At 46.4% G+C, this 24,762-nt stretch overlaps 4 protein-coding genes across 5 annotated transcripts; 3 read left to right on the top strand and 1 right to left on the bottom strand.

The window, feature by feature from the left end:
* The first annotated feature begins 92 nt into the window (after positions 1 to 92).
* Positions 93 to 6,553, top strand: LOC122167083 (lysophosphatidic acid receptor 6-like). Of its 2 annotated transcripts, XM_042831334.1 has the most exons (5): positions 93 to 816; positions 1,258 to 1,391; positions 3,625 to 3,761; positions 3,915 to 4,873; positions 5,638 to 6,553. In XM_042831334.1, the coding sequence occupies exons 3-4, from the start codon at positions 3,757 to 3,759 to the stop codon at positions 4,861 to 4,863; spliced, it is 954 nt and encodes a 317-aa protein (XP_042687268.1). In that variant the 5' UTR covers positions 93 to 816; positions 1,258 to 1,391; positions 3,625 to 3,756; the 3' UTR covers positions 4,864 to 4,873; positions 5,638 to 6,553. The 2 variants fall into 2 exon arrangements, with proteins under 2 accessions (XP_042687268.1, XP_042687267.1); XM_042831333.1 differs by having other exon boundaries at positions 3,625 to 4,873.
* Positions 6,488 to 13,964, bottom strand: INTS11 (integrator complex subunit 11). Its single transcript, XM_042831332.1, has 17 exons — positions 13,710 to 13,964; positions 13,525 to 13,622; positions 12,763 to 12,836; positions 12,358 to 12,586; positions 12,149 to 12,247; positions 12,016 to 12,050; positions 11,282 to 11,420; positions 11,092 to 11,156; positions 10,349 to 10,538; positions 10,096 to 10,179; positions 9,887 to 9,976; positions 9,084 to 9,246; positions 8,475 to 8,582; positions 7,815 to 7,876; positions 7,585 to 7,727; positions 7,195 to 7,324; positions 6,488 to 6,647 (listed from the first exon to the last, which is right to left on the bottom strand). The coding sequence occupies exons 1-17, from the start codon at positions 13,735 to 13,737 to the stop codon at positions 6,582 to 6,584; spliced, it is 1,803 nt and encodes a 600-aa protein (XP_042687266.1). The 5' UTR covers positions 13,738 to 13,964; the 3' UTR covers positions 6,488 to 6,581.
* A 49-nt stretch (positions 13,965 to 14,013) lies between these two features.
* LOC122167182 (ceramide-1-phosphate transfer protein) lies at positions 14,014 to 16,864 on the top strand. Its single transcript, XM_042831595.1, has 2 exons — positions 14,014 to 14,135; positions 14,834 to 16,864. The coding sequence occupies exons 1-2, from the start codon at positions 14,014 to 14,016 to the stop codon at positions 15,354 to 15,356; spliced, it is 645 nt and encodes a 214-aa protein (XP_042687529.1). The 3' UTR covers positions 15,357 to 16,864.
* A 1,127-nt stretch (positions 16,865 to 17,991) lies between these two features.
* TAS1R3 (taste 1 receptor member 3) lies at positions 17,992 to 22,463 on the top strand. The gene is made up of 6 exons (XM_042831496.1): positions 17,992 to 18,436; positions 18,585 to 18,885; positions 19,279 to 20,058; positions 20,340 to 20,543; positions 20,824 to 20,944; positions 21,538 to 22,463. Exons 1-6 carry the CDS (start codon positions 18,231 to 18,233, stop codon positions 22,461 to 22,463), a joined length of 2,538 nt encoding a protein of 845 aa, XP_042687430.1. The 5' UTR covers positions 17,992 to 18,230.
* Positions 22,464 to 24,762: the final 2,299 nt, after the last annotated feature.

The raw sequence follows: 24,762 nt of genomic DNA on the forward strand, positions 1-24,762 counted from the left end.
CATCTTCCCATCGTTTGTTTGCTAAGGGGAAATGAAGAATGATGCTGCTTTCAGATTACTGCTTTTTTTTCCTTTTTCCCTGATGTGTTTTCTCATGTTTTTGTTTTGTTTCAATCTTGCCTGCTTGCCCAAGCAACAGCACATGCGTTGGGTAATGTGTGTGGGTTGTTGTATTGTTTTTTTTTTTAATCATGAATGACACCAGAATCACTGGGTTGTAAAACGGTTCTTGGAATGCTGAGTTACAGGAAAGTGGATGAAAGTTGTGACTTCTGAAGAAACAGCACCCAATTTAAACACTTTCCTGTAGTGGAAGCCACGTGCAGCTCAAATGCCTGGTACCATCATTATTAGTCTCTCCTTTGTCTGTGAGAGGAGAAGAATTAGAGAGCTGAGAGTTCATCGTAGCTCATCTGGTGAGGGGATGTCCTTTGTTACGTGGCAATTCAAAGCATGCAGGTAATGAAGGAGGAATATTAATAACCCTGAAGGATTAAGGAGCTTCCACGCACTGGGTGGGTGGTGAAGGTGCAGGGGGGACGCAGCACCTCCCTGACCTCTCTTAAGGCCCTCAGCAGGGAGACTGAGCTTAGTGGTTGGTGCTGCAGAGGACAGGCCAGCCCATCTCTGAGCGCTCCCCAATGTGAAGTGATGCATATCCCCTCACTCTGCTTCCAGAGACCAACATTTGACAGCATGAGAAGGAGAGGGAGGAAACTTCTGCTTACTCTTACTTGCTTGGGGACCAGTTTCCAAAGACAGAACTTTGGAGGAGTTTTAACAGAAGAGAACTGAAGCCACTGTGGTGCCAGTATGGTACGTGTTTGCGTTTCTCCTGGTAGGGCCTTGCTGCCTAAGTACCTAGAGGTATGGATGCTGTGCTTTCAGGGCAAGCAATGGTACTTGTCCATTTGTGATCCAAACCTGAACGCATGCCCATGTTTCAGACAGGGAACAGCAGTTAAGTCTTGCTTTTCCTTCCCTTGAAGGGAAGGGAAGTGAGAGCGTTGGGCTAAAACACTGGCACAGAGGTGGGCTGTGCTCTCCTGGGGCTGACAAGAAGGCTGAAGGTGGCTGTGTGTGGGAGCAGGGTGCCTGCAAATACATGCAGGGAACCACAGCACGCACTGCTGCTGGTCACAGGCTGCATCCTCACCTTGGTCCTGTAAGGGAAAGTCTTGCTGGTGGGGCAAACGCTGTGCCTGCATGGCAGTGACAGCTTTTCTTTCTTCTTTACTTCCTGTGGTTTCTCTGCAGCGCAGTGTGGGTGAGCTCAGCTGTGGGTCTATCAGCACAGCTTGTTCTGGTGTTCACAGCGTGCAGTGACCTTGTAGCTGTGAGTGCAGACCCTGAGAAGGCAGCTTTTGTGTGAGGCGATGGCCTGAGGTCTGGTAAGTCACCTTTCTGATTGATTTACTATGCAGCTTTATTGGGCAGAAAACTGAACCAAAGAGAAATGCTCCTCAGACAAGCTAGCTCCTGCTGCAGGCTCAGGTATTGCAGCAGGGTTTTAATAAACGCAGTACAAAAATACCTGCTTTCTGCAAATGTTTCTCAAGTTCTGGTTACAGTCAAAAAACCAATTGTGCTTATGGGCTTGCTAGCTGAGCAACCCAAATTCAGCTATCCACAGTGGGCTGGAGGTGGCTGGCTCTGCGCTTAGCAGAGAGAACTGTAGTTTTTGTCACTAATACTTGAGTGTTAGCTTTCAGCAGGAGGGGGCTTGGTGTTCTTTTCCTTCTGTTGTTGCATTACCAGTTCCTTTCAATTGGAGCAGTTTGGGCATCCAACACAGGCCTGTTCTGTCGTTCTGAGTGCTTGACAGCGACGCTTTGAAGCCAAAACCAGAAAAACGTCATGCTTGACTTAGGGTTCAAAGAAAAAAGCTTGGTTTTACATGAAGATAATCCTATTAATTTAATGAATTCAAAGTCTGGTGTAAACTTGGATGTATGATTTGCTGTAGTTTTGTAAATCAAGTAATTTGCACGGAAGTACAATGGTGTTTTCCAGTTGTTCATAGGAAATATTTGAAGGTAAATAGGGATAGCCCCTGCCCTTCCCCACTCCTCCTTGGAGAAAATTACCTCTGGGGAAGCAAAGCTGGATGTGGAATTTGGTCAGACTCCTTGCTTTAAAGTGGTAGGTAAGGAAATCATACATTATTGTAAGAGATGAATTTGGCTACATGCCTGGAAAATAATTTACTCCTAGCCTGCATCACTTCTATTACCTCTCTCATTGAGAATGAAAACATTTTCAAGCAGATCAATACATGGTGGTGTCACACACAGCATATCTAACTGTTTTGACATGGCTGAAAGACCAACATGTGAAATATTGGATGTCTGATTTTTTTAAGGTTTTTTCCCCCTCTCTTTTCCCATTGCTTCCTTTTGCTGTAGTTCAGCTCCAGTGGGTTTGAATACATGACAGGCTGCACCAAGGTACAGTCAGTGTTTTTACACAAGCTTTACCTGTTACTGCCTGGCTGAGGCCTCAAGAGTTGCCCAGTTTCCACTCTCAGCACACAAGACGTAATGTGAGCTCCTACTCCAGATGAGGAGGGATTTAAGGGATCAAGTGAGCCTACAGCTAACAATATTAGTGTAGTGTCATGGTGCAGACAACTTCTGTGCCTCTGTAAGGCCACGTAGCCATCCTGCAGGGAGCTGAGGGGCAATGGTTTTAGGCAGTCTGTCAGCAGTCTGATGGAGCTTGAAGCACACAAACGTTTTGGTGCAGCTCTTGGAGAACCTTGGGATGCTTTTCTCCATAACATAAACAAGTGCTATTTGGAAAAAAATGCTGTTGTTTTGAAGCTGTTGCCTGGTAATATCTAGAGATGTCTTGATTGTGCTTGTGAGAAGCAGAAGCTAATCTCTCCCCTCTCTGCTTTGCTCCTTCAGTGATTTTACCTTTTTTTGCCTTATCTTTCCCCAGCTGCAACACGTTGAACTGTAGAACAGAGATGTTCAGTGGCAAAACTGAGATAAAGGCTGTTTCAAGTTCAGTGTGCCTGACGTTCTGGCTTAGCACGTGCCTGGCTTTGTTCTAATTAATTTTCCTCTGTTTGTGTACATGCAAATACTGTGCTGTTTGGTGAAAGACCTGTGTGAGCAGATACGTACCTTTGCCTACCTAAAGTGAAACTGTTTTGTTCCCTACAACTTCCAGTTGTAATCTTCAGTGCTTTTGACTGCAGTAGGTAAATAACTATTGGGAGGAAGTGCAATTTCAGCATTTCCTTTGGAAAGTACCGAACAACCTTTGTGTTTTCATGCTTTCAATGGCTCAGCTTGAGACACTTCATTAAAATGAGGATTCATTTTTTCCACTCTGTTTAAGGACTTCTTCAGTTAAGGTGTCTCTCTTTTGATCAGTTACTCAGATTCATATAAGCAGTGTTCTCTTCTCCAGCAGGTTTATGTGAGTGAATGACCTAGATGAGGGGCATCCTACTTGTGTAGTGCCTCTTTCTCCCTATTTCAAACACAAACTCCTCTTTTAGGAGCTCCCTTCTGTTAACTCAGTACTGCTATCTTGTGTTGAAACGCCAGCAAATAATTGGGCTGTTGTATAACCTCCAAATGCTCATGTTTTAAATGATTTATCCTCTTACAGCAACACCACTTTCCACCTAACTTGACCAAGCACAGCTGCCTGAAACGTGCCATCAGATCTAACAGCACTGATAAGCACAGCTTTAGTTCTTAACCACGTGAGAAGAAATCACACTTCAAACTCAAGAACCTCATGAGGTAAGGAATGGCTTATAACTTTTATCCTGCTGGATATCCCTACACCTCAACAGAAATCATGGCAAACGTTTCCTGGACTGAAGGTGTCTCCAACAGGACAGCTGTCAGGTTGGAAGCAGACTTCCAGTATTCCTTGTTTACTGTTATTTACAGCATTGTGTTCGTGCTGGGACTGATAGAAAACGTCTCAGCTCTGTACCTCCTGTCTAACAAAGCAAGGCATACATCTCCTTCCTACATCTGCATGATAAACCTAGCTCTGGCAGACACCTTGTTTGTTTGCATGTTGCCTTTTAAAATTCATTACCACCTGAATCGGAACAACTGGATCTTTGGTGACATGGCTTGTAGGATCACTGGGACTCTGTACTACATCAACATCTATCTAAGCATTGTCTTTTTCACCTGCATCTGCGTCGATCGTTACGTTGCAGTGCTGCACCCCTTCACGTACATCCAGATCAGAGTCACTCACTACGTGGGGGTGGCCACACTCCTTTGGGTGGTTGCCCTGAGCATCATGGTTGCGCTCATTCTCGGTGGCCCCCTCCACAACAGAGGGCCCAGGAACACCACCATGTGTTTTGAGAACTTTGCAAGGAGCAGCTGGATTTCTCGCATGGCCCTTTACAACGTCCTGGCCTTGGTTTTTGGTTTTGTCATCCCGTTTGCCATCATTCTGATCTGCTACCCTCTCATTGCGAGGAGGATCTCCCAGATCAAACACAGCATTCGCAAGAGGAAAGCTCTGACGACCATCTACATCATCTTGCTCATTTGTACTTTCTGCTTTCTCCCATACCACCTCACCCATTTCCTCCACTTCTTAATGAGAATCCAGGTCATCCAGAACAAGTCATTTACTAACCTGATCTACAAAATGCGACGGGTCACCTTAGCCCTGGTGAGTTTCAACTGTTGCCTCAACCCTTTCCTGTACTACTTCACCTCTTCTAGCAGGACGTGGCACTTCAACTTCAGGTTCAGATTCAGGTCTAAAATGGTGTACACCATCTGTGATCAGAAACTCGGAGAGCACTCCTATATTTATAAACTACACCAGAGATGTGAAAATAAAAAACAGAGAGATGGAATCAACTGACCTACTCCAAGTAAGTACACTAGCCATCTTTCTAACTGTTGCTTGAAATCAAACCTGTGATACCTATCATTCTTGCATACAGTGGTTATTACATCAAGGCAGCACTGGAGGAAAGTGTCTGATGGTTATATATTTTTGTTAGCCAACTACAACAGAACTTGAGGGAGCCTGTAGTCCAGATCAAATATGCTGAGACACCATATTCATGTACATTGGTGTTCTTGCCTGCTTGGGACATAAGGCTTGGTTCTGGAATGCAGCACAGGAAAGGGTTACTTAAAACAAACCAGCCTCTTTATTGATGCTAACCCTGAAAGCTGAGTGGATCCCTGCAGTCCTGCTTGGCTTTTCCCTTTTTTGGAGGGATCCTGTGTTTTCTCCCTGGGTGTACGCCGTAGTCAGCTGTGTTCTCAAACTGCCTACATTCCACAGCCAAATAAGGGCTGCTTCTTCCCTTCTTATGAATCAGTTAATTGGCTTCCTGAGGAGTACTTGGGTACAGGCACTGTAAAATCACATGCCTGTAGAGTCAAGCTGGCCATCTCTTAAAAACAATATTAGAAGATAAAAGATGACAGCATTTATCAGTTAACCCTGTGCAGTGGTAAACAAGCTCCAATCCATAAAGTCACTGGGGAAAGTCAGTGTTCCTACACAACTTGCACAACTTACACTGTGCTGTACTGCTCAAACGTCAAAGCTTTTCTTTTTTAATGACTGATGAAGTGATGATGATGTGTCTGACCCATTTCACCCTTTCTCCTGTATTAACAGAATCACACAGCTTCAGAGAACTGCTGAGTTTTCTACCCACAGAGTGGGACTACACCATCACGAGAGGAAAGAATTTATCATTCATGAGTTACCAAACACCAGAAAGCCACGACTGACTCAACTTGCTTAAAAGCCAGCAACTTTACAGGATGAGATTTTGGTAACAGCTGAACATCTTGCCATCTTCCTATGCCTTAACAAACAGGGGAAGGACTTCTAACACTGCAGGGACTTCTCTGCAACTAACCACAAATGTTATGGTCTGGACAAAAGAGGATTTTTTTTTAAAAAATATATTTTACTAGAACCTACATCAAGAAGGTGCAGGTTTCTTTAAGGCTTGTCAGCTGTTATTCATGCTTCCCTCAATGAAAGTGAAGCTGCTGGGTAAACAACATGTTTAAAGCTTCATACTTCTACCTACGTTATATTTCTGCTTTGCATTTTAATTTTGAAGCTTTGAAAGCTTCTTGTTTTGGCCCTTCAGCAAGAAGACTCCCTGATAATAACCTTTAACGACACCCTTAATGGCTAAAGCCCAGAAAGCTGTTCTGCCCCATGCACAGAACCCAGGCCTTCAGGTCAGTGCAGGGCTCACTGCGTGGCTGTTGCTTCTAGTTACATTTGTGAACAAAAAGCTGGAATGGCATTGCTGAGGTTTTAAAGAAAATGAGCTGTGGGAGTAAAAGAATGCTGAATCTCTTACCTTACTGTGTAAGTGATGTGAAGTTTGTTCTTCAGGACTTCTTAAGAACAGGCTGCAGTGACAACCTAGCCCTGTTTCCAAATAGAGGAAGACTGGTACTGCTGAACACTCTCACTGTGGCTAATGAACAGACACTGAAGTTCCTTTTTCAAATGTTTCTCTAGTTCTGTTTTAATAACGTAAACAAAATAAGATCTGTACTTTTCTGAAGCACCAACTGTGCCTGCTGCTCTGTGGCTCAAGATGTGCTCTGGGGCAGTCCCTTCTTCAGCAGGGATGTGAGATAGCTGCCTAATTCTTCATCCTATAGAAAAGAAAATCAGGTTGAGAGCGATTGTCCACTTGACTCCCATTTCTGCTATCTAGAATTAGGCTAAAATAACTCTTGGATGCAACAGCAGCAGTGTTCAAATATGGGAATGAATGCAGTTAGCACAAATGTATTCCTAGGTGTTCTTTCAAAATACCAACCTAAAACTTGTGGTTGTCAAATAAGGTGTCTGGATCTCCAAGTTCTCTCTTTTAGAATAAATGATTATTTTTCTTGAAAGCAAAGAATGAAGATCTGTTGAATTGACTTTTTTTTTTTGTTCTGCTCTCAAGAAGGCACTTCCTCTCTATTGAAAAAAAAAACACTCAAAATGCAGCTGTAAGGAATATATTCTTGAGGAAAACAACTATCTAATCTGAGCACAACTTTGTCTTAATGAACTTTCTGGTTCCAGAGTGAAGATTTATTCCTACTTCATAAAATGCCCACCCTCTATTGCTACCCTGCAGGCCTGTTTTGGACTGAAAGATGTTAAGACCAATTAGAATTGGTTGCAATGTATGTTTTCAAGTATTCCTACCTGGTAAGTCCAGGATACGAGCAGAACTTTGGTTCCTTGATCCTCTGAGTGTGCTGTGGCTTGGATAAGAATGGATTCAACTGTTATAGAACCATCAGGGAGATGCTGCACTGAGTAATCCTTCAGGACCCTGGTGAGACACAGAAGGTATTAAATTTATTTTGGAGAGGACTGCATTAGCTTGGCCAAGACCGTGAGTGCATCTGCTGATTAGAGCCCCTGCTACTGAAGTGTAACTGCTCCTCTGGTTACAGTAGCTAAATAGATTGAGGTCTGGAGCAGTTACTCTCTTTGAGGATGCAGGAAATTTTCTTCAATCAGTCTGGAAGGGCTGCCTCTATGAAGAATGATGCAATCATTCAGCCCAAGGGGAAAAACCAGCCAAGTTACCCTTTGAGGTGGTTGTACACACGGAGCACGGTCTCGTGTTCTTTCCGCGGGTCCTGAATGTGAACGCGGCAGGTGAAGCGCAGCTGGTGCTCTGCAAGGCCCAGCTCCTTCAGGGCCTGCTCAGGAGAAACCAGGCGGAAGCTCTGCAGAGGAAGAGTGCAAACTCATTCCAAACTGTTTCCTTGTGCACGCTTTTATTTCCCCCTCTGCAGCCCCCAAGCGTTACTTACGTTATCCTTCATAATCAGCGTGCCATGCATAAGCTTTGGCTTCTTGGCATCTGGTAAGAGACCTAAGCCAAGGGAAGAGAAAGACAACAGGGTTAATGATACCATGTTTAACACATCTAAGACAACTGCTCTGGACTCCATGGATTTCCAAGTCTCAGCTGAGGCCTGCAGACTATGACATCTTTGTTCATCTATGCCTTAAAACAAAGCTCACGGCGTTTAAGTCATTGCTGGGGCTCCAGACATGTAAGAAACAATGTCCAGAACTACACCTCAGCTGCCTCTCTCTTCCCATATCATTTCCTAATATGAGAAGCTTTAAGATTACATTGAATTTATTAAAGTAATTCCAGTCCTCAACAGCAAAAGCACACAAGCTTCATTTTCATAGCAAATGGGCAATGAGAAGCAAGCAAGGTAACTTTGGGCCTGTTTTGTTGTTGTTTTTAAGCACTGTTGAACACCCATCCCCAGCACAGCAGCTACCTCACTTCACAGAAGCCCCTCTCACCCACTCAAACACTGTACAACCTGTTCTGACACAGGAAGGACTGCTACAAATAGCCCTGCAATGCTCTTTCCACCTAATTCACGTGCCAAAATTGCATTCGAGGGGCAGGACCCCAAATATCTGATTCTTGGTTGAAAAAAATGTGTCACCTATTGCTGTTTCTCTCTTCAGGAGTCCCAGGGAGATGTCCACTGGAATGCTGGGGTTGGTAAATATAGTCGTGGTCTCTCCATTTGCAGGCATGTAACAGCTGACATCTGCAGTGTAAAGAAACAATGTGAGGATGGTGCAGCCCTCTGATGCCCATAACAAAGTACTGAAAAGTAAACAGCCACCCAGCGTGCATTCTCTGCTTTCTCTGCTCATCTTTTAAGTCAGGAATTATTTTTTCCCACCCCCTCTGGACTTCATTCCCCATAATTAACGTTGCTAAATTAACATTTCTGATACATGCCTGCCTCTGCCGTTTTTAAGTCTGAAGAAATACAAATGCAGTAAATGCTGAACCATAGCAATGCAAACAGAACATCACAGTGTAACACCACAATCACAACGTTCCACCACTTCAAGCCTAATGGCCATTAAAATTGAATGGTCTTCATATGTCAGTATACACTACAGATACTGATTTCTTGAGGCTGACAGGTCCTGTAAATCACACTATTCCTAACTCTAAGCTGATTACCAGTAAATTAATTATGTAAACATAAAGCTTTCCTTCTTCTTTCTACTGTTTTCAGTACCAAAAGTCTACGTACGAAATTCCTGCTCTATTTTCTGCTTCAAAAACTCCATTTTCTTTGCTTCCCCGTGGACCAGCAGGACATTGCGTGGCTCAGCCTGGCGAATCAGCTGCATGATTCCCTTGGCATCAGCGTGGGCACTGAAGGACATGTACTCCACCTGCATCTTTACTTCCAGCTGCAAGAGGAGGGGTGGGAAGCAGAGGTGCAGTGAATCAGGAGCCACTTTGCCTTGTATACCATGTGCAAACTGACTGAGACCTCTCCACGTTTACTTTAAGGAAGATCACTTAGATTGGGAACATCTCTCCAACCTAATTTCCCAATCCAAGTGTTCCATGCCCTTGGACTGGGAAATTCAGGTGAGGAAGAAAGCTGCTGGACAGCAGAAGTGAAACACATCGATATTCAGAAAAGCTCCCAGTAACTCAGAGTCAAATTGCATTTTCAGAGCACAGTTCCTTCCACACATCTGCCAAAACACATCAACACTCCAGTAGGCTCAGGATCTTCAATAGCCCCTTCAGTGTGAAACTGTATCACTGCTACCTGACTGACAGGGTCTGCTTACCAAACGAAGTCATTAATACTCCTCTGATAAAAACCATGGGCAACAGAATGGCTGAGAAGGCACACTATTGCCAAAGCAATGACAAAACAGCCCAGTTCCATTCTGATTGAAATGTTACTCAGGTATTTCCCATGTTACATGCAGCACATTCCCCTATAGATATATATTTATAACACATGGTGTCTAACTGCCACCTAAAGTCCCAAAAAGCTTCCCCAAAACAATCCTCATTGAAAATAAAACTTACTATTTGCCTTCCCTCCATTTCCAGCTTGCGTTGTCCACTCAGAATCTTATGGCCCACCGTTCCCTGCACACAATAGCCTGGCATGATGACCTGAGAAAGAAACCAGGATCGTTTAGCACCACACCTTAGGAAAACCTTTGTTCTTACAATGCTATCTGCAACAGTATCACATGAATACAAAACACCACTTAGGAAACAGAATTTCTTACCATATTCTTTTCATTCCCTGCCCATTTCCTGAAGATCTGCAGGGACTGCCCTGCATGAAGCATACCAGGTGTTGCAAAAACAACCTAGAATCCAAAGACGTGTCAAAAACAACAGCAGAAAAAATACGTGTTTATTTAAAATATCATTAATATAAATTTCCTAAAACTGTGGAGAGGATCTACTAAATACACATTACAGCACACTTACTACAACAAGGCTGTAACGGGGCCTCAACTGTTAATGCCAACCTACCATTGGACCTGGATTATCTGCAAAGGCTCTATCAAATGCTTTGATGTGTTTGAACTCAAACATGTTTCTCTGCACAAATGTCTTCCGGATTTTCTGATTAGTCCATGTGATGAATAGCTTGTAATAGTGATTAGCTTTCTCTGTCAGTCCAGTGGAAAAATAAATTGGAGCTTTCAAGTTCATTCTTTCCCTGGAGAAAGAAGAGATCCAGACACAGGTGAGGACCAAATTAGTATCTTAGCTCTCTGTGCTCAAAGTCCACGAACCTCTGTAGTCTCCAAAGATTTCTGGGCACAACACGCTCTCAGGAAACCACCAGTCAATATTTTGGCAATCCTGGATCGTTATGCATTTGCTTTGGTACTACCAGAAACATTTCCATACGATGCTTATAAGAAAGTTGAACGCTTTTATTTTTATCCTTCTTTCTTCCCTTCCACGTAAAAACAGTTTCACAATGTGGCAAAGATGCCATCAAACTATTTAATGGTCCCAAGTGCTTGGGGAAGGAGGAGAGAGTGATCCTGGAGAGGAACATGTTCAGTTTACTGCTTAGAGTCAGAAACACTGATAAATAAGTGACACGTGGAAAGAAGCACTTCTCACATGGCACTATGGGCCAACGTGCAGAGAAAAACTAAGGAGTGTATTTGTACCAAACAGAAAAGAATCGTAGAAACCTTGAGGACATCAACGTGAAGAGGACAAGGAGGAAGAACATGCACCAAAGAGACTGCACTCACCAGAACGTTTCCAATAAAATACAAAGTTCCTGGGCACGACCAAGGGCAAAAACTGGGATAAGAACCTGCAACAGAGACATGATTTAGTCTATGTATCCTGAAGAGCACACAGATAGCACTGCAGCATTACCAGTGCTGAACAAGAGCTTCACAGGGAGCAGAAAACACGTCACTCATCAGAGTGCTCTACCTTTCCCCCTCGTTCCACAGTCTCATGAACTTTCTTCAGGAAGTCTCTTTCTCTGCAGCGTTTGGAGTCTCTGATAGTTGTGGCATAGGTGGATTCTGTTATTAATAAATCGGGGCGACACTTATCAATCCAGGCAGCACTGAAACAGAAGGGTTTTCTAATGAGTCATCAAATTAAGAGCCAGCATCCATCACTTCTCTGCAGGTCTCGGCTGCACAACATCACTATCTCCATGCGGAGGTAGAATTGAACCCAGCTCAGAATAGAGACCAACTCCATGGATTTTGAAAAGCAATTTTTCAGTCTGTTATTTGTTTAATTTTTTTTATGCTTCCTAAGCTTTGTGAATGTTAAAAAACTCTCACAGCCAGTAAAAAGAAAAGCAGTGTTAAAGGTGGTGACTGGCACTCTCTTAAAAAGCAAATGCTTGTGGAAGATACCACAACAATAAAGCATTTCAAACATTAAATCCAATTACCACACAGCCTTAAAATGGATTAATATGAGTACAGAGAAAAAGATTACATTAAGGTCTGTCCTGGGGACTCAATTTAACTCTGATCCTCATAATTCACACTTCCATTTATCTTTGCTGGAAAGACATCATTAAGCATCCCAGTCTCCCAAAGAACAAAGGATCAATGCTGGTAAGCCCCCATGTATTAACAGAAGCTGTGGTAAAATTGCCCTGCTTGAAATAAATACAATTCACAGAAACTCAGCTTCCTACTCACCCTAGATGTCTGTCTGGTGTCATGTTATAATCACCCTAAGAGAGGAAAGGAAATCCATTCATTTTCTCAAGCTAATGGAACAGCCTATCAAAAGGAAACGTAGGCATCTGTAACTCCTGCTGTGCATACTTACAGTGTACACAACCGACTCACATCCGACCTTGATCTGGAACATGGCTGCTCCCAGCACGTGGCCTGCATAGTACGCCTTGATCTCCAGCTCCTCATCCACCTGCAACACGTGCAAACACCATGGTAAGCACTTCACAAACAGAAAACTGCTCTGCCTTCCACAACAGTTCAGTAGGTCCAATCCAAGCCTATGCAGAAATGGTCGTTTACCTGAACTGTCTGATGAAGATGCACAGCGACCACTTTTTTCATGCAGTCCTTAATCATCTGGGACGTGAAGAAATTGGTCTCCCCTTTCTTATCTACAGTTATTTTCCTGTAGTCCTCCAGGAGGATAGGACAGATGGCCTTGGTAGGATGTGTCATATAAATGGGCCCATCGTAGCCAACCATCTCACTGAAATAGGGGAGAGCTCCACAATGGTCCAAATGGAAGTGGCTGCAAAAGAGACAGAAAGGATAAAGACATCACATAGCAACTTAGATTGGTTCTCACAGCTTGCTTCACTTCTTCAAAGCACTCCACGAAAGAAAAGTTCTTTTCTTTTTTTCCCTTTAGAAACAAAACTTGCCTACTTCCCATTTCAGCTGTAATCAGAAAGGAAGCTTTCTCACCTGATGATCACGCAGTCTAGAAAGTCAGTCAGCCTCCCATTCTGAGTAATGTAGGAAAAGTCAGGAAAGCGCCTCTGCAAAGAGGTGAAGAGCAGGTTACCAACCCAAAACAAAGCCTTAGTGCTACACCATTAACTGCAGGGACCACCAGCAGGAAGCACCTGCTACACTGGATGCTGTAACCCATCTCAAGGCAAGACTGAGCTGCTCTCAGCAACACAGTAAGAGCTACAGGCAACGCCACGGATACTCACTCACATGCAGGAAGAGTCAGAAGGAAAAAGGATGAGCTCCTCTACAGACTGAGGGAGCAGGGCTTGTTCAGCCTGGAGAAGAGAAAGCTGCACGGAGACCCTACTGAGGCCTTTCAGTGTTTAAAAGGGGATTATAAAAAGGAGAAGAACCAACTTTATGCAATGGTAGATAACAATAAGACAGGAGAAACGATTTTAAGCTCAAGGAGGGAAGGCTTAGATTGGATGTCAGGGGGAAGTACTTCACAGAGATAGTGCTGAGGTGCTGGAACAGGCTGCCCAGAGAGGCAGGGGATGCTCTGGAGGTGTTAAGACCAGGCTGGATGGGGCTCTGGGCAACCTGGTCTAGTATTAAATGTGGAGGTTGGTGGCCCTGTCTGTGGCAGGGGGTTGGAACGAGATGATCCTTAGGGTCCCTTCCAACCCAAGCCGCGCTACGATCCTACAAGAGGACAACCAGCGCCGCCTACGAACAGATAAACCGTGCGCTCCTCCCTGCCGTACTCACGTCATCGTTGTAGCCCATGTGCATCCCGCAGTCCAGCATCACGTTCTTCCCCGCGATGGACACCAGGATGCAGCTGCGCCCCACGTCCTGCCCGGCGCCTGCAGCGAGTCAAGGGGGCGCCATAACGCGGCTGCTCCGCAACGCTCGGCGCGGATCCACGGCGGGGGCCCGAAGGCGGCACTTACCGAGCGGCGTCACCTTGATTTCGGGCATTTTCACCCCCCTCAGAGCTCAAAGCGCGGCCGGGTTCTTCTGGAAATGGCCTACCAGGCGGCGAGGCCCGGAGGCGCGGTTTCTTTTACGGCCACATTGCAAGGGCTGCTCAAATAGAAGGGGGTTTAGCTTCGATCTGGATAGAAACCGTTCCGAAAGCAGCGCTCAAAACACCGAGGCCCGCAGCCGCAGGCGGACGGCGCTCAGTCGGTGCCGCCCCGCTCCCGCCCTTCTCCTCAACGTCCCGCGCACGCGCGGTTCCTCCCGCCCGGCAAGATGGCGGCGGCGCCGGGCGCCTTCAGCCTGCGGGAGGTGCTGGCCGCCTTCCAGACGTGCGTGACGGAGCAGCGCGAGGTGCTGCTGGGCCCGTACCTCCAAGGCTGGCGGGGACTCGTGCGGTGAGTGCGGGACCGGGCGGGGAGGACGTTGCGAACGTGAGGCAGATGACCGAGAGGGCGAACGGCATCCTGGGCTGCTTTAGAAAGAGCGCGGGCAGCAGGAGCGGGGAGGCGATCGTCCCGCTGTACTCGGCAGTGGTGAGGACGCGCCTCGAGTATTGCCTTCAGTTTTGGACCCCTCGCTACAAAAAAGACATTGAGGAGCGTGTCCAGAGAAGGGCAACGAAAGCGGTGAGGGGTCTGGAGCACGAGTATTATAGGGAGAGGCTGAGGGAGCTGGGATTGTTGGGTCTGGAGAAGAGGCGGCTCAGGGCAGACCTCACTGCGTTCTATGATTACCTGAAGGGAGGCTGTGGTGAGGAGGGGTTTGGCCTCTTCTCCCAGGCAACAAACAGGACCTGAGGAAACGGCCGCACGTTGTGCCAGAGGTTTAGGTTAGACATAAGGAAGAATTTTTTCTCTCAGAGAGTGGTCAGGTGCTGGAATGGCTGCACAGGGAGGTGGAGGAGTCGCCATCCTTGGTAGTGTTCAAGAGGAGCCCGGATGAGGAGCTGCGAGATGTGGTTTAGTGCTTGTGGTCGCAATGGTGATGGGAGCATGGTTGGACTAGATGATCTTGCAGGTCATTTCCAACCTTGTGATTCTATGATACACGCTTGGCAGCCACCGCTTTCTATACACTCCATTTATCCCTTCAGCTTCCTGAACGGCTTGGGCGCCATCTTCTCCTTCATCTCCAAGGACGCGGTGACCAAAATTCAGATCATGGAGAGCTACTGCGGCGGGGAGCAGCGGGAAGAGTACCGCACTCTGCAGTCCATGGTGAGCTACGAGCTGAGCAGAGGGCTGGTCGACCTGCAACGGCGATCGTCCCACCCTGACTCAGGTTGCAGGACCATTCTGCGGCTGCACCGTGCCCTGCGTTGGCTGCAGCTGTTCCTCGAGGGGCTGCGCACTGCCCGGCAGGATGCCAGCACGTCAGCCATCTGCACGGACAGTTACAACGCCTCGCTGGCTGCCTATCACCCCTGGGTCGTCCGCAAGGCTGCCGTCGTGGCGTTCTGTGCGCTGCCGTCACGCGACGCCTTCCTGGAGGTGATGAATGTGGGAGGCCCCGAGGAGGCTGTGGAGATGCTGGGCGATGCTCTGCCCCACATCCGTGATGTGTACGGCATCACGCAGGAGCTGTATGAGCAGCACCGCCTGCTGAACCTGCCCTGAGCACATCCCCATCCCCTTTTTGCACCCACACAGAGCTGATGGTGCTCAGCTGTGGTCTGATGACAAAAAGGAAATGCACTAAAATACATACAGTTCTATACATATATCATCACCTCAGCTCTACGGGGAGGAAAAGTGTCCACAAGCACAGTCAAGGGAATGCTTCTCTCCCCCAGGCTCCAGTGCGAGGCTTTGGGGTCTTGCTAAGCCAAACTGCACCTTCAGCATTTGTACCAAGGAATGGTGACAGCACCAAAGGCTGTAGGTAACTCCCTTACACCGGATATCTCAACACCTGCACCTTAAGCTCACTTGGCCACTTTGTTTACAAGCTGTTCCCTTGGAGCTGCTGCTTTCCCCCCCACACTCTGCTTTAGCACTCAAAATAGAATTCTGGGTAACATGTCTGAAAAGAACCTGCTTTAGCACTCAGAATAGAATCCTCCTGTCTGAAAAGAACTGCCTTCCCTTGTGGTCACCAAGAGACTGTTGCTTTCCATATGGATCCATCCTGCAGGGCTTTGCTCATTGTTTCTTCTGTCCTTTGTGTGTCTTGGGGCGTGGACCAGTTCTTCCCGTGTCCTACATAGCACTACATACCCAGCTAAGGCAGCTGACTGTGTTTCTTCTCTTAGCCTTGCTTCTAAATGGTCATTTGTTATTTATTTTTAATGAATGTGTCAAATGCCTACAAAAGTAACTTCTCTAACTACAATCACTGCATATAATAGCCAGTATCTATGTATGAAGTATGTAAAATTGAGTTTACTTAGCTTCTTCAGAGCTGAAAAAGCACAACTCTTTTACTTCAGGAAGACATGAGTAGCTGGGGGAGAATCCCACAGACCATGGCGTTTTGGTTTCCTCTCAACTAAGAGCCACTTTGGCTTGAAGTAACACTGCATGATTCAGGAAATCACTGTTACCTCACTGGGGTCAGCTGGGCACTACATTACATGATTAACAAGCTGCTAGAGAGTATCCCTTACAGGAATGCTTTCCTTTCTTGCAGTGTTGGAAGAAAGATGAGTTACAGTGTTATCTGTTCATCTCTGTCTTTCACCAGCAGTCTCTCATTCACTGATCAGGTGTGAAACCAACATCAGAAGTAACCCAGATGGAGTACTGAGAATTTGCCTGTACATCCTAAATGGGGGAATGGCTGCTATGCTGTAAAGACAAATACTCTCTTTCTGCCAAAGCCACTTCAAAAATAACACAGTTCAATAGAATAAGTCCATAGATTAAAATGGAGCAGTACCACCATATACAAAATACTTCCTGCTGCGCTCTGTGATTACAGATGGTGCTGGTATTTCAGCTGGTAAAGTGTATTAAATGCCTTAAATTATATCAAATAATCTGTGTCAAATGAAGGTATATTTGATGTCTTGTAGATTTAATGCAGGAATGGCATTGTCTCATTTAGTCTCAGCCGTTCCTTGTAGGAGGCAAGCATTACTGTTGAAAATGAAGTTCTGCAATTAAAGAATCAAAGTTTCTCTGCAGGGAAAAGCTCTGTTGTGCATTCATTACCAAAAATTCTGTGCAATGTGTGCTTCAAGTGAAGGGCAGTTTTCCATCAGCCTGCATTTTCTCATTTGAACAAAGTAGCCCCTAATGCAAACGGCGTTCACTTGGGGTCCCTAGGAAATGTCCCTGCTTCTAAATGACAGGAGCCTTTTGAGCAGCCCCAGCTCACTGACACACAGTATAACTCAGGTCCCGAGCTCTGACCCGGTTCAGAGGTTCTGCTGTCACTGATACAGCCGCATCCAAAGCAAAAGAACCCTTCATCTACAGCGAGTTCTATCCTTGAAAGCTGCAACGACACGCAGGTTCACTAGAGGGAGTCTGAATGTTTTGCACAAAGTCCATCACACAAACCATCTCCCATCCCGAAGTGAGCCGCCTGGATTTCACCTGGAAGAACAACTGCTCACCAGCACCTCCCATCCTACTCAGAGCTCCGTGCAGCTACGTTTCCATTAAAGGCATTTAAAGTGACATCTGATAATTAAAACTTAATTTTAAGGCTTAAACACTCTACTAAAAGGTTAGGGAAATCTGTAAGGCTATCCTCAAGGAGATGTTGATGTATTACCTGTACAATGGGACCGACTTCCTAAGATGCAGAACGAAGATCAGCCTTGTGTCACTTTGGAGGTATAGGAGCAATGTCTGTGATATGGTACAAATGTGAGTCAGAGAAATACAGTAAAATGAATTTTTTCTGTTTAGAGCCATCCTGCTTTCCCTTAGACTTGACAGAAAGGCACGCAAACCATGAAGGAACTTAAACCACTGTCTTGGGCAACTGATACCTATGTCATTAAGCTGAAGTTAACGTCAAAGCTCAGTGGGAGAAATAATTAGATTGGCCAGTAAGGACTTGGAGGAGATCTTGGTACAGTTACAATTAACAGCTCACCAACCTCCATCCCAGATGGGGTCTGCACTGCTGCATCCTTATGATGTCCTGAGGAGGATTTAGGAATCTCTGTGACGAGGTGACCTTCAATTAAAATAAAACAATAAATGACATCAAGCACCCCCAGCTGTTCTGGGATAACTCAATAACTCACAGCCCCAGCAAGGAGGGGGGCAGAGGGAAGCAATACAGCCCTTAAGTCACTGCCTGCGTGCAGCACAGCAGGATGAGGCAGTGGTTTGCAAACAAGCACACCCAGAGTCCTGCTGCCTATTTGACTGTTGCCACTCAACATCGAGTTACACATTCAATGCAGTTTGCTAAACAAATTCCTCTGTGTTATTTCCATCTCCCTGGGTTCTATTTAAACTGATTTCAAGGAAACTGTTGAGACTGCATCCCCTGCCCCCATTTGCTCTCCTGCATTTTAATGCTTTCATGAAATGTTTTCACCCCCAAATAGGGAGATTATGATCCCTGAGCTGCTGCTGTGCATGAGCTTTGGTTGCGCAGCAGCCCTCAAGCCCAGCTGCCTCTCGGCTCAATTTAGGAGGCCTGGTGACTACATCATTGGAGGCCTGTTCCCTTTTGGGATGGACACCATCAACCTGACAGCACGATCAGAGCCTACCTTAATTGTGTGTGAAAGGTAAGACGGCTGCTTGTTTCATTAGCACGTGTTGCATTTGGTCACTTGGGCGCAGCTGAAGGCAGCAGACGGGATGCTGAGATGTCAAAGAACACGGAGCACCACAGCACCCGTGGATCACATCATTCCCTGCTTCCTCTTCCTGCAGGCTATTTGTAGATGGGCTGATATGGGCCCTTGGGATGAAGTTTGCTATTGATGAGATCAACAACTCCACGTCACTTCTCCCAGGAGTGGAGCTGGGCTATGACATCTACGACACCTGCTTTGAGCCACTGGCAGCCCTACAGCCCAGCTTGCTGTTCGTGACCCAAAATGGCACAACAGACATTGGCATAGCATGCAACTACACCGACTACCAGCCTCGTGTCACTGCTGTGATTGGACCACATAAGTCAGATCTCTGCCTGCTGACAGCCAAACTATTCAGCTTCTTCCTGATTCCACAGGTAAAGAGATTCCCAGGAAAAGTGAGAATTGTCCTTTTTGGTGGGGGGCAGGGTTTGAATGGCTTAGTTCAGTTGGAAGGGACCTCTAATCCAGCAACTGTGTGCGCTCCATGTCTTTGGAATGGCACCATTAGAAGCATAGCTTTCAATCCTTGCCATGGATGTCTTGTGTGATCCTGAGCAGGTGGTTAAATTTCCTGGAACACACATCAGTGTTTAACTTCCCAGAGAGGAGAGGGCTAACGCACACCGCCCTGCAACCCACGTGAAATGGCAATTCACAGTGGAAACTGGGAGAGAATTTCAATTGTGACTGTAAGCACTCAGTTATCTCAACAAAGAGAGCTGTCACAGTCAGGTGAACGTAGCTCTAAGGTATTTCTGAATCTGCAGGTCAGCTACGGGGCCAGCAGTGAGAAGCTCAGCAACAAGGAGCTGTACCCATCCTTTTACCGGACCGTTCCCAGTGACAAGAACTTGGTGGAAGCTGTGGTCCTTCTGCTGAACGAGTTTGGATGGAACTGGATCGCCACCATTGGAAGCGATGATGAATACGGCCGAGGAGCCCAGGAGCTGTTCTTAAGCACAATTGGAAATGGTAGCATCTGCATTGCTTACGAGGGCCTAATTCCTTCAGACCTCACAGACCCCAAGGCTGAGAAACAACTGGAAGAGACCATTCAGAACATTAACAAGACCAACGTCAACATTATTATCCTTTTTGCCTTTCAACAGCCAGCTCAGGCCCTGCTGGAACAGAGCATCAAGATGGGACTAAACAAGAAGGTTTGGATCGGCACTGAAGCTTGGTTGTTGTCTGACATAGCTGCCTCCATCCCAAACATTCAGAGCATCGGGACAGTCTTAGGCTTCATTATGAAAGCAAGCAGCGTCCCTGGCTTCCAGAAATACGTTGCCAAGTTACTCAGCTCTGTTCAGCAGGATGAATTTTGCCAGAAGTCCAGAGAATCCTACCGCCACGTGAGCTCTGACATGCTGGGCACACAGTGCAAACAGTGCGACCACATCTCCCTGCACGACATCTCCTCCACCCTAAGCCACTCCCAAGTACAACCAGTGTACATCGCAGTCTACAGCGTGGCTTACGCGCTGCACAGAGCGCTGGGCTGCACCCACCAAGGGTGTCCCAAAGCATCCATCAGATCTTGGCAGGTGAGGAAAGGTCTGAGGGACCAACAGCCATTTTTCATTCATCCCCTATGCCAGCATGCCACATTCCCCTCTCCAGGGCTGCATTCAGGCTCCTACCACCTGGGCCTGGAACAACAAACAGAGCAGCTGATAATACAGCAAGGAAGCTGATAGCTGCAACCTTAGCCCACATCAGGGGGAACTGATTTCATCAGTCAGAACTTAGCTTACTGCATTAGCAACCTCCAAGGAAGAACATGAGCTGCACTGATACCTACTGTTAATTCTCATTCTCTCCTCAGCTGCTGCACTTCATGAATACTGTCCCATTCATGGTGAATGGCCAAAGTTTCAGGTTTGATGAATCCCATGGCACAAACGCTGGCTACAAGCTTATATTCTGGCACTGGGAAAATGGCAGCCTCACATATCTGTCTGTGGGAGACTACCAAGAGTCCTGGTACCTCAATAAGTCCCTGATTCAATTTCACACTACAGACCAAAAGGTAAAGAAGGTGGGCAATCTCATATTGCTTTTAAGTACCTGTTTTGCCACTTCATCATCAGAACTGTCCATGAAGAGCTGCCAGCCTACATGCTGCTCCTACAGGATTTTTGTGAGACCCAACTTGTGCTCTCCTCCAAACAAGTTATCCATCTCCACTGTACAAAACTAGAATTAAGTATAATTAGGTATTCTCAGCACTGACACGGATGTGATGCCAGCAAAGCACAGCCAGTCTTTTGTTGGGTACCCAGCTGACACTTCTTTCCCCTTTTGTTCAGGAGCCCACATCAGAATGCTTCAGAGAGTGCGAACCAGGGCAAATCAGGCAGAACAAAGGGTTCCACTTCTGCTGCTACGACTGCACAGACTGCCCAGAAAACACCTTCTGCAGTTCTAAAGGTGAGGTTTGAGAAAGGCAATGGCTTTACCTGCTTGTACTGTGTCTATCTGCCCCTTAAAGTCACACAGGTTCACAGAGCTGATAAGGACCTGCTGCAGGCTGCTCCTCCAGGAAGCACTGAGAGGGCAGGAAATTTCTTTCCATTCAGTTCTGCTGCAAAACATCCAGTCTTGCTGTACAGATATTCAGTGCTGGACCTTCCTCTGATGATCCCTCATAGAATGTGCAAGGACAAGGTGTATGCTCTATCTCTGAGGCAGGAGAGAGGAGAACTGATGGAATTCCGAGGTCTTAGCTAGAAGAGAAGCCTATGATGGAGTTGTGGGATTTGGTGGATGCTGGTGATCCTTCCTGGGATGAGAAATAAAACCAAGAAACAACGTGGCAACTTTTGAAAGGAAGGTAGTGAAGTAGAGAGGAGAAAAAAAAAATAAAAATCAAAAGCTATGGAGGTCCAATATGCTTGGGAAGGGGGAGGAAGGCAGCCAAACCAGCACCCAGACATGTTCACAACTGATCCTTCCCCATAGGCTGCACGCAGCAGGGCAGCAGCACACTCCTGCAACGTGCTTTTCTCACTGGTAATTTGCAGACTGCTCCACCTGCACTCCCTGCATGGAGCACCAGTGGTCCCCTGCCCAGAGCACGCAGTGCTACGACCGCAGCGAGAGATTCCTCCGTTGGGACGAGCCGCTCACGGTTGGCTTGCTGATATCCATGTCCATCATCGCATCCCTGATCTGCCTGACAGCCGTGCTCTTCGTTAAGAACCTCAACACCCCCCTCGTGCAGGCTTCTGGAGGCAGCCTGAACCTCTTTGCCTTGTTTGCACTCGTGCTGATGTGCCTCAGTTCCTGTCTCTTCATAGGGAAGCCCAGTAACAACCTCTGCGTGATGCAGCAGATTCTCTATGCCCTGTGCCTCAACGCCTGCTTCTCCACCTTCCTCACCAAGTCCCTGGAGATCGCCCTGCTGACAGAATTCCCCCGCTGTGCCCGCGCTGCCCTGCGCTGGGTGACGCCGAGCAGAGCCTGGCTCCTTGTAGCCCTGTGCCTCCTCACCGAGTGCCTCTTCTGTTTCTGCTGCCTGCACCTGGGCCCTGACTACGTGCTGCCTGACTACAGCTCACTGCCCACGGAGGTTCTGCTCACGTGTAGCACTGCGTCCTGGCTTGCCTTCGCCTTGATGCATGGCTACAACGGGTGCTTGGCCTTCGTCTGCTTCCTGTGCACGTTCATGGTGCAGACCTCTGGGAAGAAATACAACATGGCCAGGGGCATCACATTCGCCACCCTCATCTACTTCATCATCTGGATCTTCTTCGTTGCCATCTTTGCCACTCTGAGGACAGTCCTTAGGCCTGTGATTCAGATTGGTGCCATTCTGATGGTCAGTCTGGGTATTGTGGGGACATACTACATCCCCAAATGCTACATCCTCTTGCTGAAGCCTGATTTGAACAGAGAGGATTATTTTCAGTACTCCACCAAAGAGGAGCCAGAAGGAGACCCTCAATAAACAAGCAACAAACCAGATCTATTGTAGCCTCATTAGAAGCTGGCTGTATTTTATATCATATCATAGAATGGCCTGGGATGAAAAGGACCACAATGATCATCCTGTTTCAACCCCCCTGCTACGTGCAGGGTTGCCAACCACCAGACCAGGCTGCCCAGAGCCACATTTTAGCAAGAATACTCGGTTCAGAATGACTCTATAAGGTATGATGCAGACTCGATCACCAATTTAATGTAACTGATGTGAAACAAAAAGCTAAGCCTTCCAAAGCCAATGTTTAAATTTGTATTTTACATGGGGAAAAAAAAAATAAGTAAATTCTTGATTTGGACGCAAAACTACAGAAAGCATTTTGAGGCATAAGGGCAGCTGTATGTGTGACGTGAGAAGTGCACGACCCATTCAAATATCAACTCACTCATTTGTATTTCATCAACGTGTGAGCAAACATGGAAATGAGGATGAGGCACACAGAAACAAAGTGCAAATCACCCCATCGCAGTCGCTCCAAGAAATCCCTTCCATCTCAAATCACATGCAAAGATCAATGGGGAGGAATGCCTCTTACCCACGGGGACATTCTGCCAAGGGGACAGAATGAATCAAACACTGCAAGCACCAGGAAGCATCCTTCATCTCTGCAGCACACCCGTTGTTCACTGCGCAGGAGGAGAATTCTCAGCTCCAAGAAAGGCAGTGCTTTGCTCCATTCAATATCAGTTACAAAATGGGTAACTGATAGTTTCAGAAAGCATGACAGATCCTTGTAAAGGAAAAAAACAGACTGACCCTGACAAAAGCTGCTAACCATCCCCAGTCAAATCTAGCTAATATTATGAATGTTCTACATCAGTTACTGAATAAATGATCATCTTTGAAAGCGCTGAGTGTGGGGTTCAATGGAAGAAGGTATGAATGTAACCCTCTGCAAACCCCACAACCCTTTGCCACAAGGCAGCATTACCTATTACTGCATACCAACTTTCCCAAACCTATTTTTCTGTGTGTCAAAGCCACCTCTAATTACCAGCCTGCCTGCTTACAACACCCAAAAGACAGCAGAACTCTCACCTGAAGCCTGGAAGACCTCGTGACTGGAAATAGCAGCAAATCTTCATGAGCACTCTGTGGTACCTGCGGGTCTAAGAAATATTCCTTGCTGCAGTGCTGTGTTTTCATAGCAGAACAGCAGAAAGGGAAAAGCACCTGACTGTGTTGCTCAGCTCCTTCCAGCCACCTGCAGACAATTCAAACCAGCTCACAGGCAATTCAAACTAGTTCACAGCTGGAGCCCATCAGGCCCCTGTACTAACAGGCTGCACAGTCCAAATTTTCAACCATTTTCACCTGACCAGAACTGGCTAGATAATCTGCCCTGCATAAGCTAATGTGGTTTGAAAAGGCACATAGGGCAACTGTGCAGGACTGTCTCACAGGCTCCCATGTACCTCTGCTGTACAACTGTGCCGTTTGTAACGGGTGCTCCCACAATAACTGCTGCTTTGCCTTTTCCCCTTTCAGCTGGATCTCTACCAGCTGCAAAATCTGCCTCCTGAAGCCTCAAAGGTTGCTGCTTGTAGGTGAACCACTGAGCATGCATCTGCTGCAGTTTGGATGCAGCATCTGGCAGAAAGGGAATATCCACGTGAACCAGCTGGATACACAAACAGGTTCTACCAGCAGATCCATCTCCTGTGTTTGCAGGCAGGACAACTTGCTCCATCCCATGTCTTTACAACAGGACACTTTTACTTCCAGAAATGTTCCTCAGCCTTTCCTTTGTACTTACACCTGCCAAACCATGACAGGGAAAAGGCTGCTAATTAAGAGCTTGGGGGATTTATATTACCATCTATGCACCAATTTATTCATCGCTAGCTCAAAGCTGCAGCACTTCTGGTGAGTGTCAGGGCCTCGTGTTTCCAATCAGACATCATTAACCTGCACAGCTTTTCAGCCACCTGTGACCCAGTTCAGCTGTGTACACATACAGGGCTCCTGTCTCACTCTGAGCTGTGATCATTTACAAGCACCATTAAAACAGGGCTCCTGGCTGCCTACCATCAGCTCCTGAACGTTTCTTTTTTTGCAGCGATGGCAGAGAGAAACAGAACTAAAAAAAAAAAGAGGCTAAGATTCTTTTTCATTCTTCTTGAATTATAGACAGTGCAGTAGTGCAAAGAACTGAAGACATACACTGCAGTTATCACATAAAATTAAAAGCTTTTTAGTGTTTAAAATAGCATTTACACATAAGCAGCTATATATTAACTATACAGACACTTGGGTTTTAATACAA

This window comes from Centrocercus urophasianus, unplaced genomic scaffold (assembly GCF_019232065.1).
Source record: "Centrocercus urophasianus isolate 14NV4802_14NV808 unplaced genomic scaffold, USGS_Curo_1.0 seq_36, whole genome shotgun sequence".
NCBI classification, from domain to species: domain Eukaryota; kingdom Metazoa; phylum Chordata; class Aves; order Galliformes; family Phasianidae; genus Centrocercus; species Centrocercus urophasianus.

What these genes read in the sequence shown, in the direction of transcription:
- LOC122167083 (XM_042831333.1), top strand. Translation starts at nt 3,769, where the DNA reads ATGGCTTATAACTTTTATCCTGCTGGATATCCCTACACCTCAACAGAA.
- TAS1R3 (XM_042831496.1), top strand. Translation starts at nt 18,231, where the DNA reads ATGTTTTCACCCCCAAATAGGGAGATTATGATCCCTGAGCTGCTGCTG. An exon ending in ACCTTAATTGTGTGTGAAAG is followed by an intron (nt 18,437 to 18,584) that starts GTAAGACGGCTG and finishes CTCTTCCTGCAG; the next exon opens with GCTATTTGTAGATGGGCTGA. An exon ending in CACCTTCTGCAGTTCTAAAG is followed by an intron (nt 20,945 to 21,537) that starts GTGAGGTTTGAG and finishes GGTAATTTGCAG; the next exon opens with ACTGCTCCACCTGCACTCCC.
- LOC122167182 (XM_042831595.1), top strand. Translation starts at nt 14,014, where the DNA reads ATGGCGGCGGCGCCGGGCGCCTTCAGCCTGCGGGAGGTGCTGGCCGCC. An exon ending in GGCTGGCGGGGACTCGTGCG is followed by an intron (nt 14,136 to 14,833) that starts GTGAGTGCGGGA and finishes TTATCCCTTCAG; the next exon opens with CTTCCTGAACGGCTTGGGCG.
- INTS11 (XM_042831332.1), bottom strand. Translation starts at nt 13,737, where the DNA reads ATGCCCGAAATCAAGGTGACGCCGCTCG. An exon ending in ACATGGGCTACAACGATGAC is followed by an intron (nt 12,837 to 13,524) that starts GTGAGTACGGCA and finishes ACCTCTTTGCAG; the next exon opens with AGGCGCTTTCCTGACTTTTC. An exon ending in GTGTACAACCACCTCAAAGG is followed by an intron (nt 7,325 to 7,584) that starts GTAACTTGGCTG and finishes GTGTCTCACCAG; the next exon opens with GGTCCTGAAGGATTACTCAG.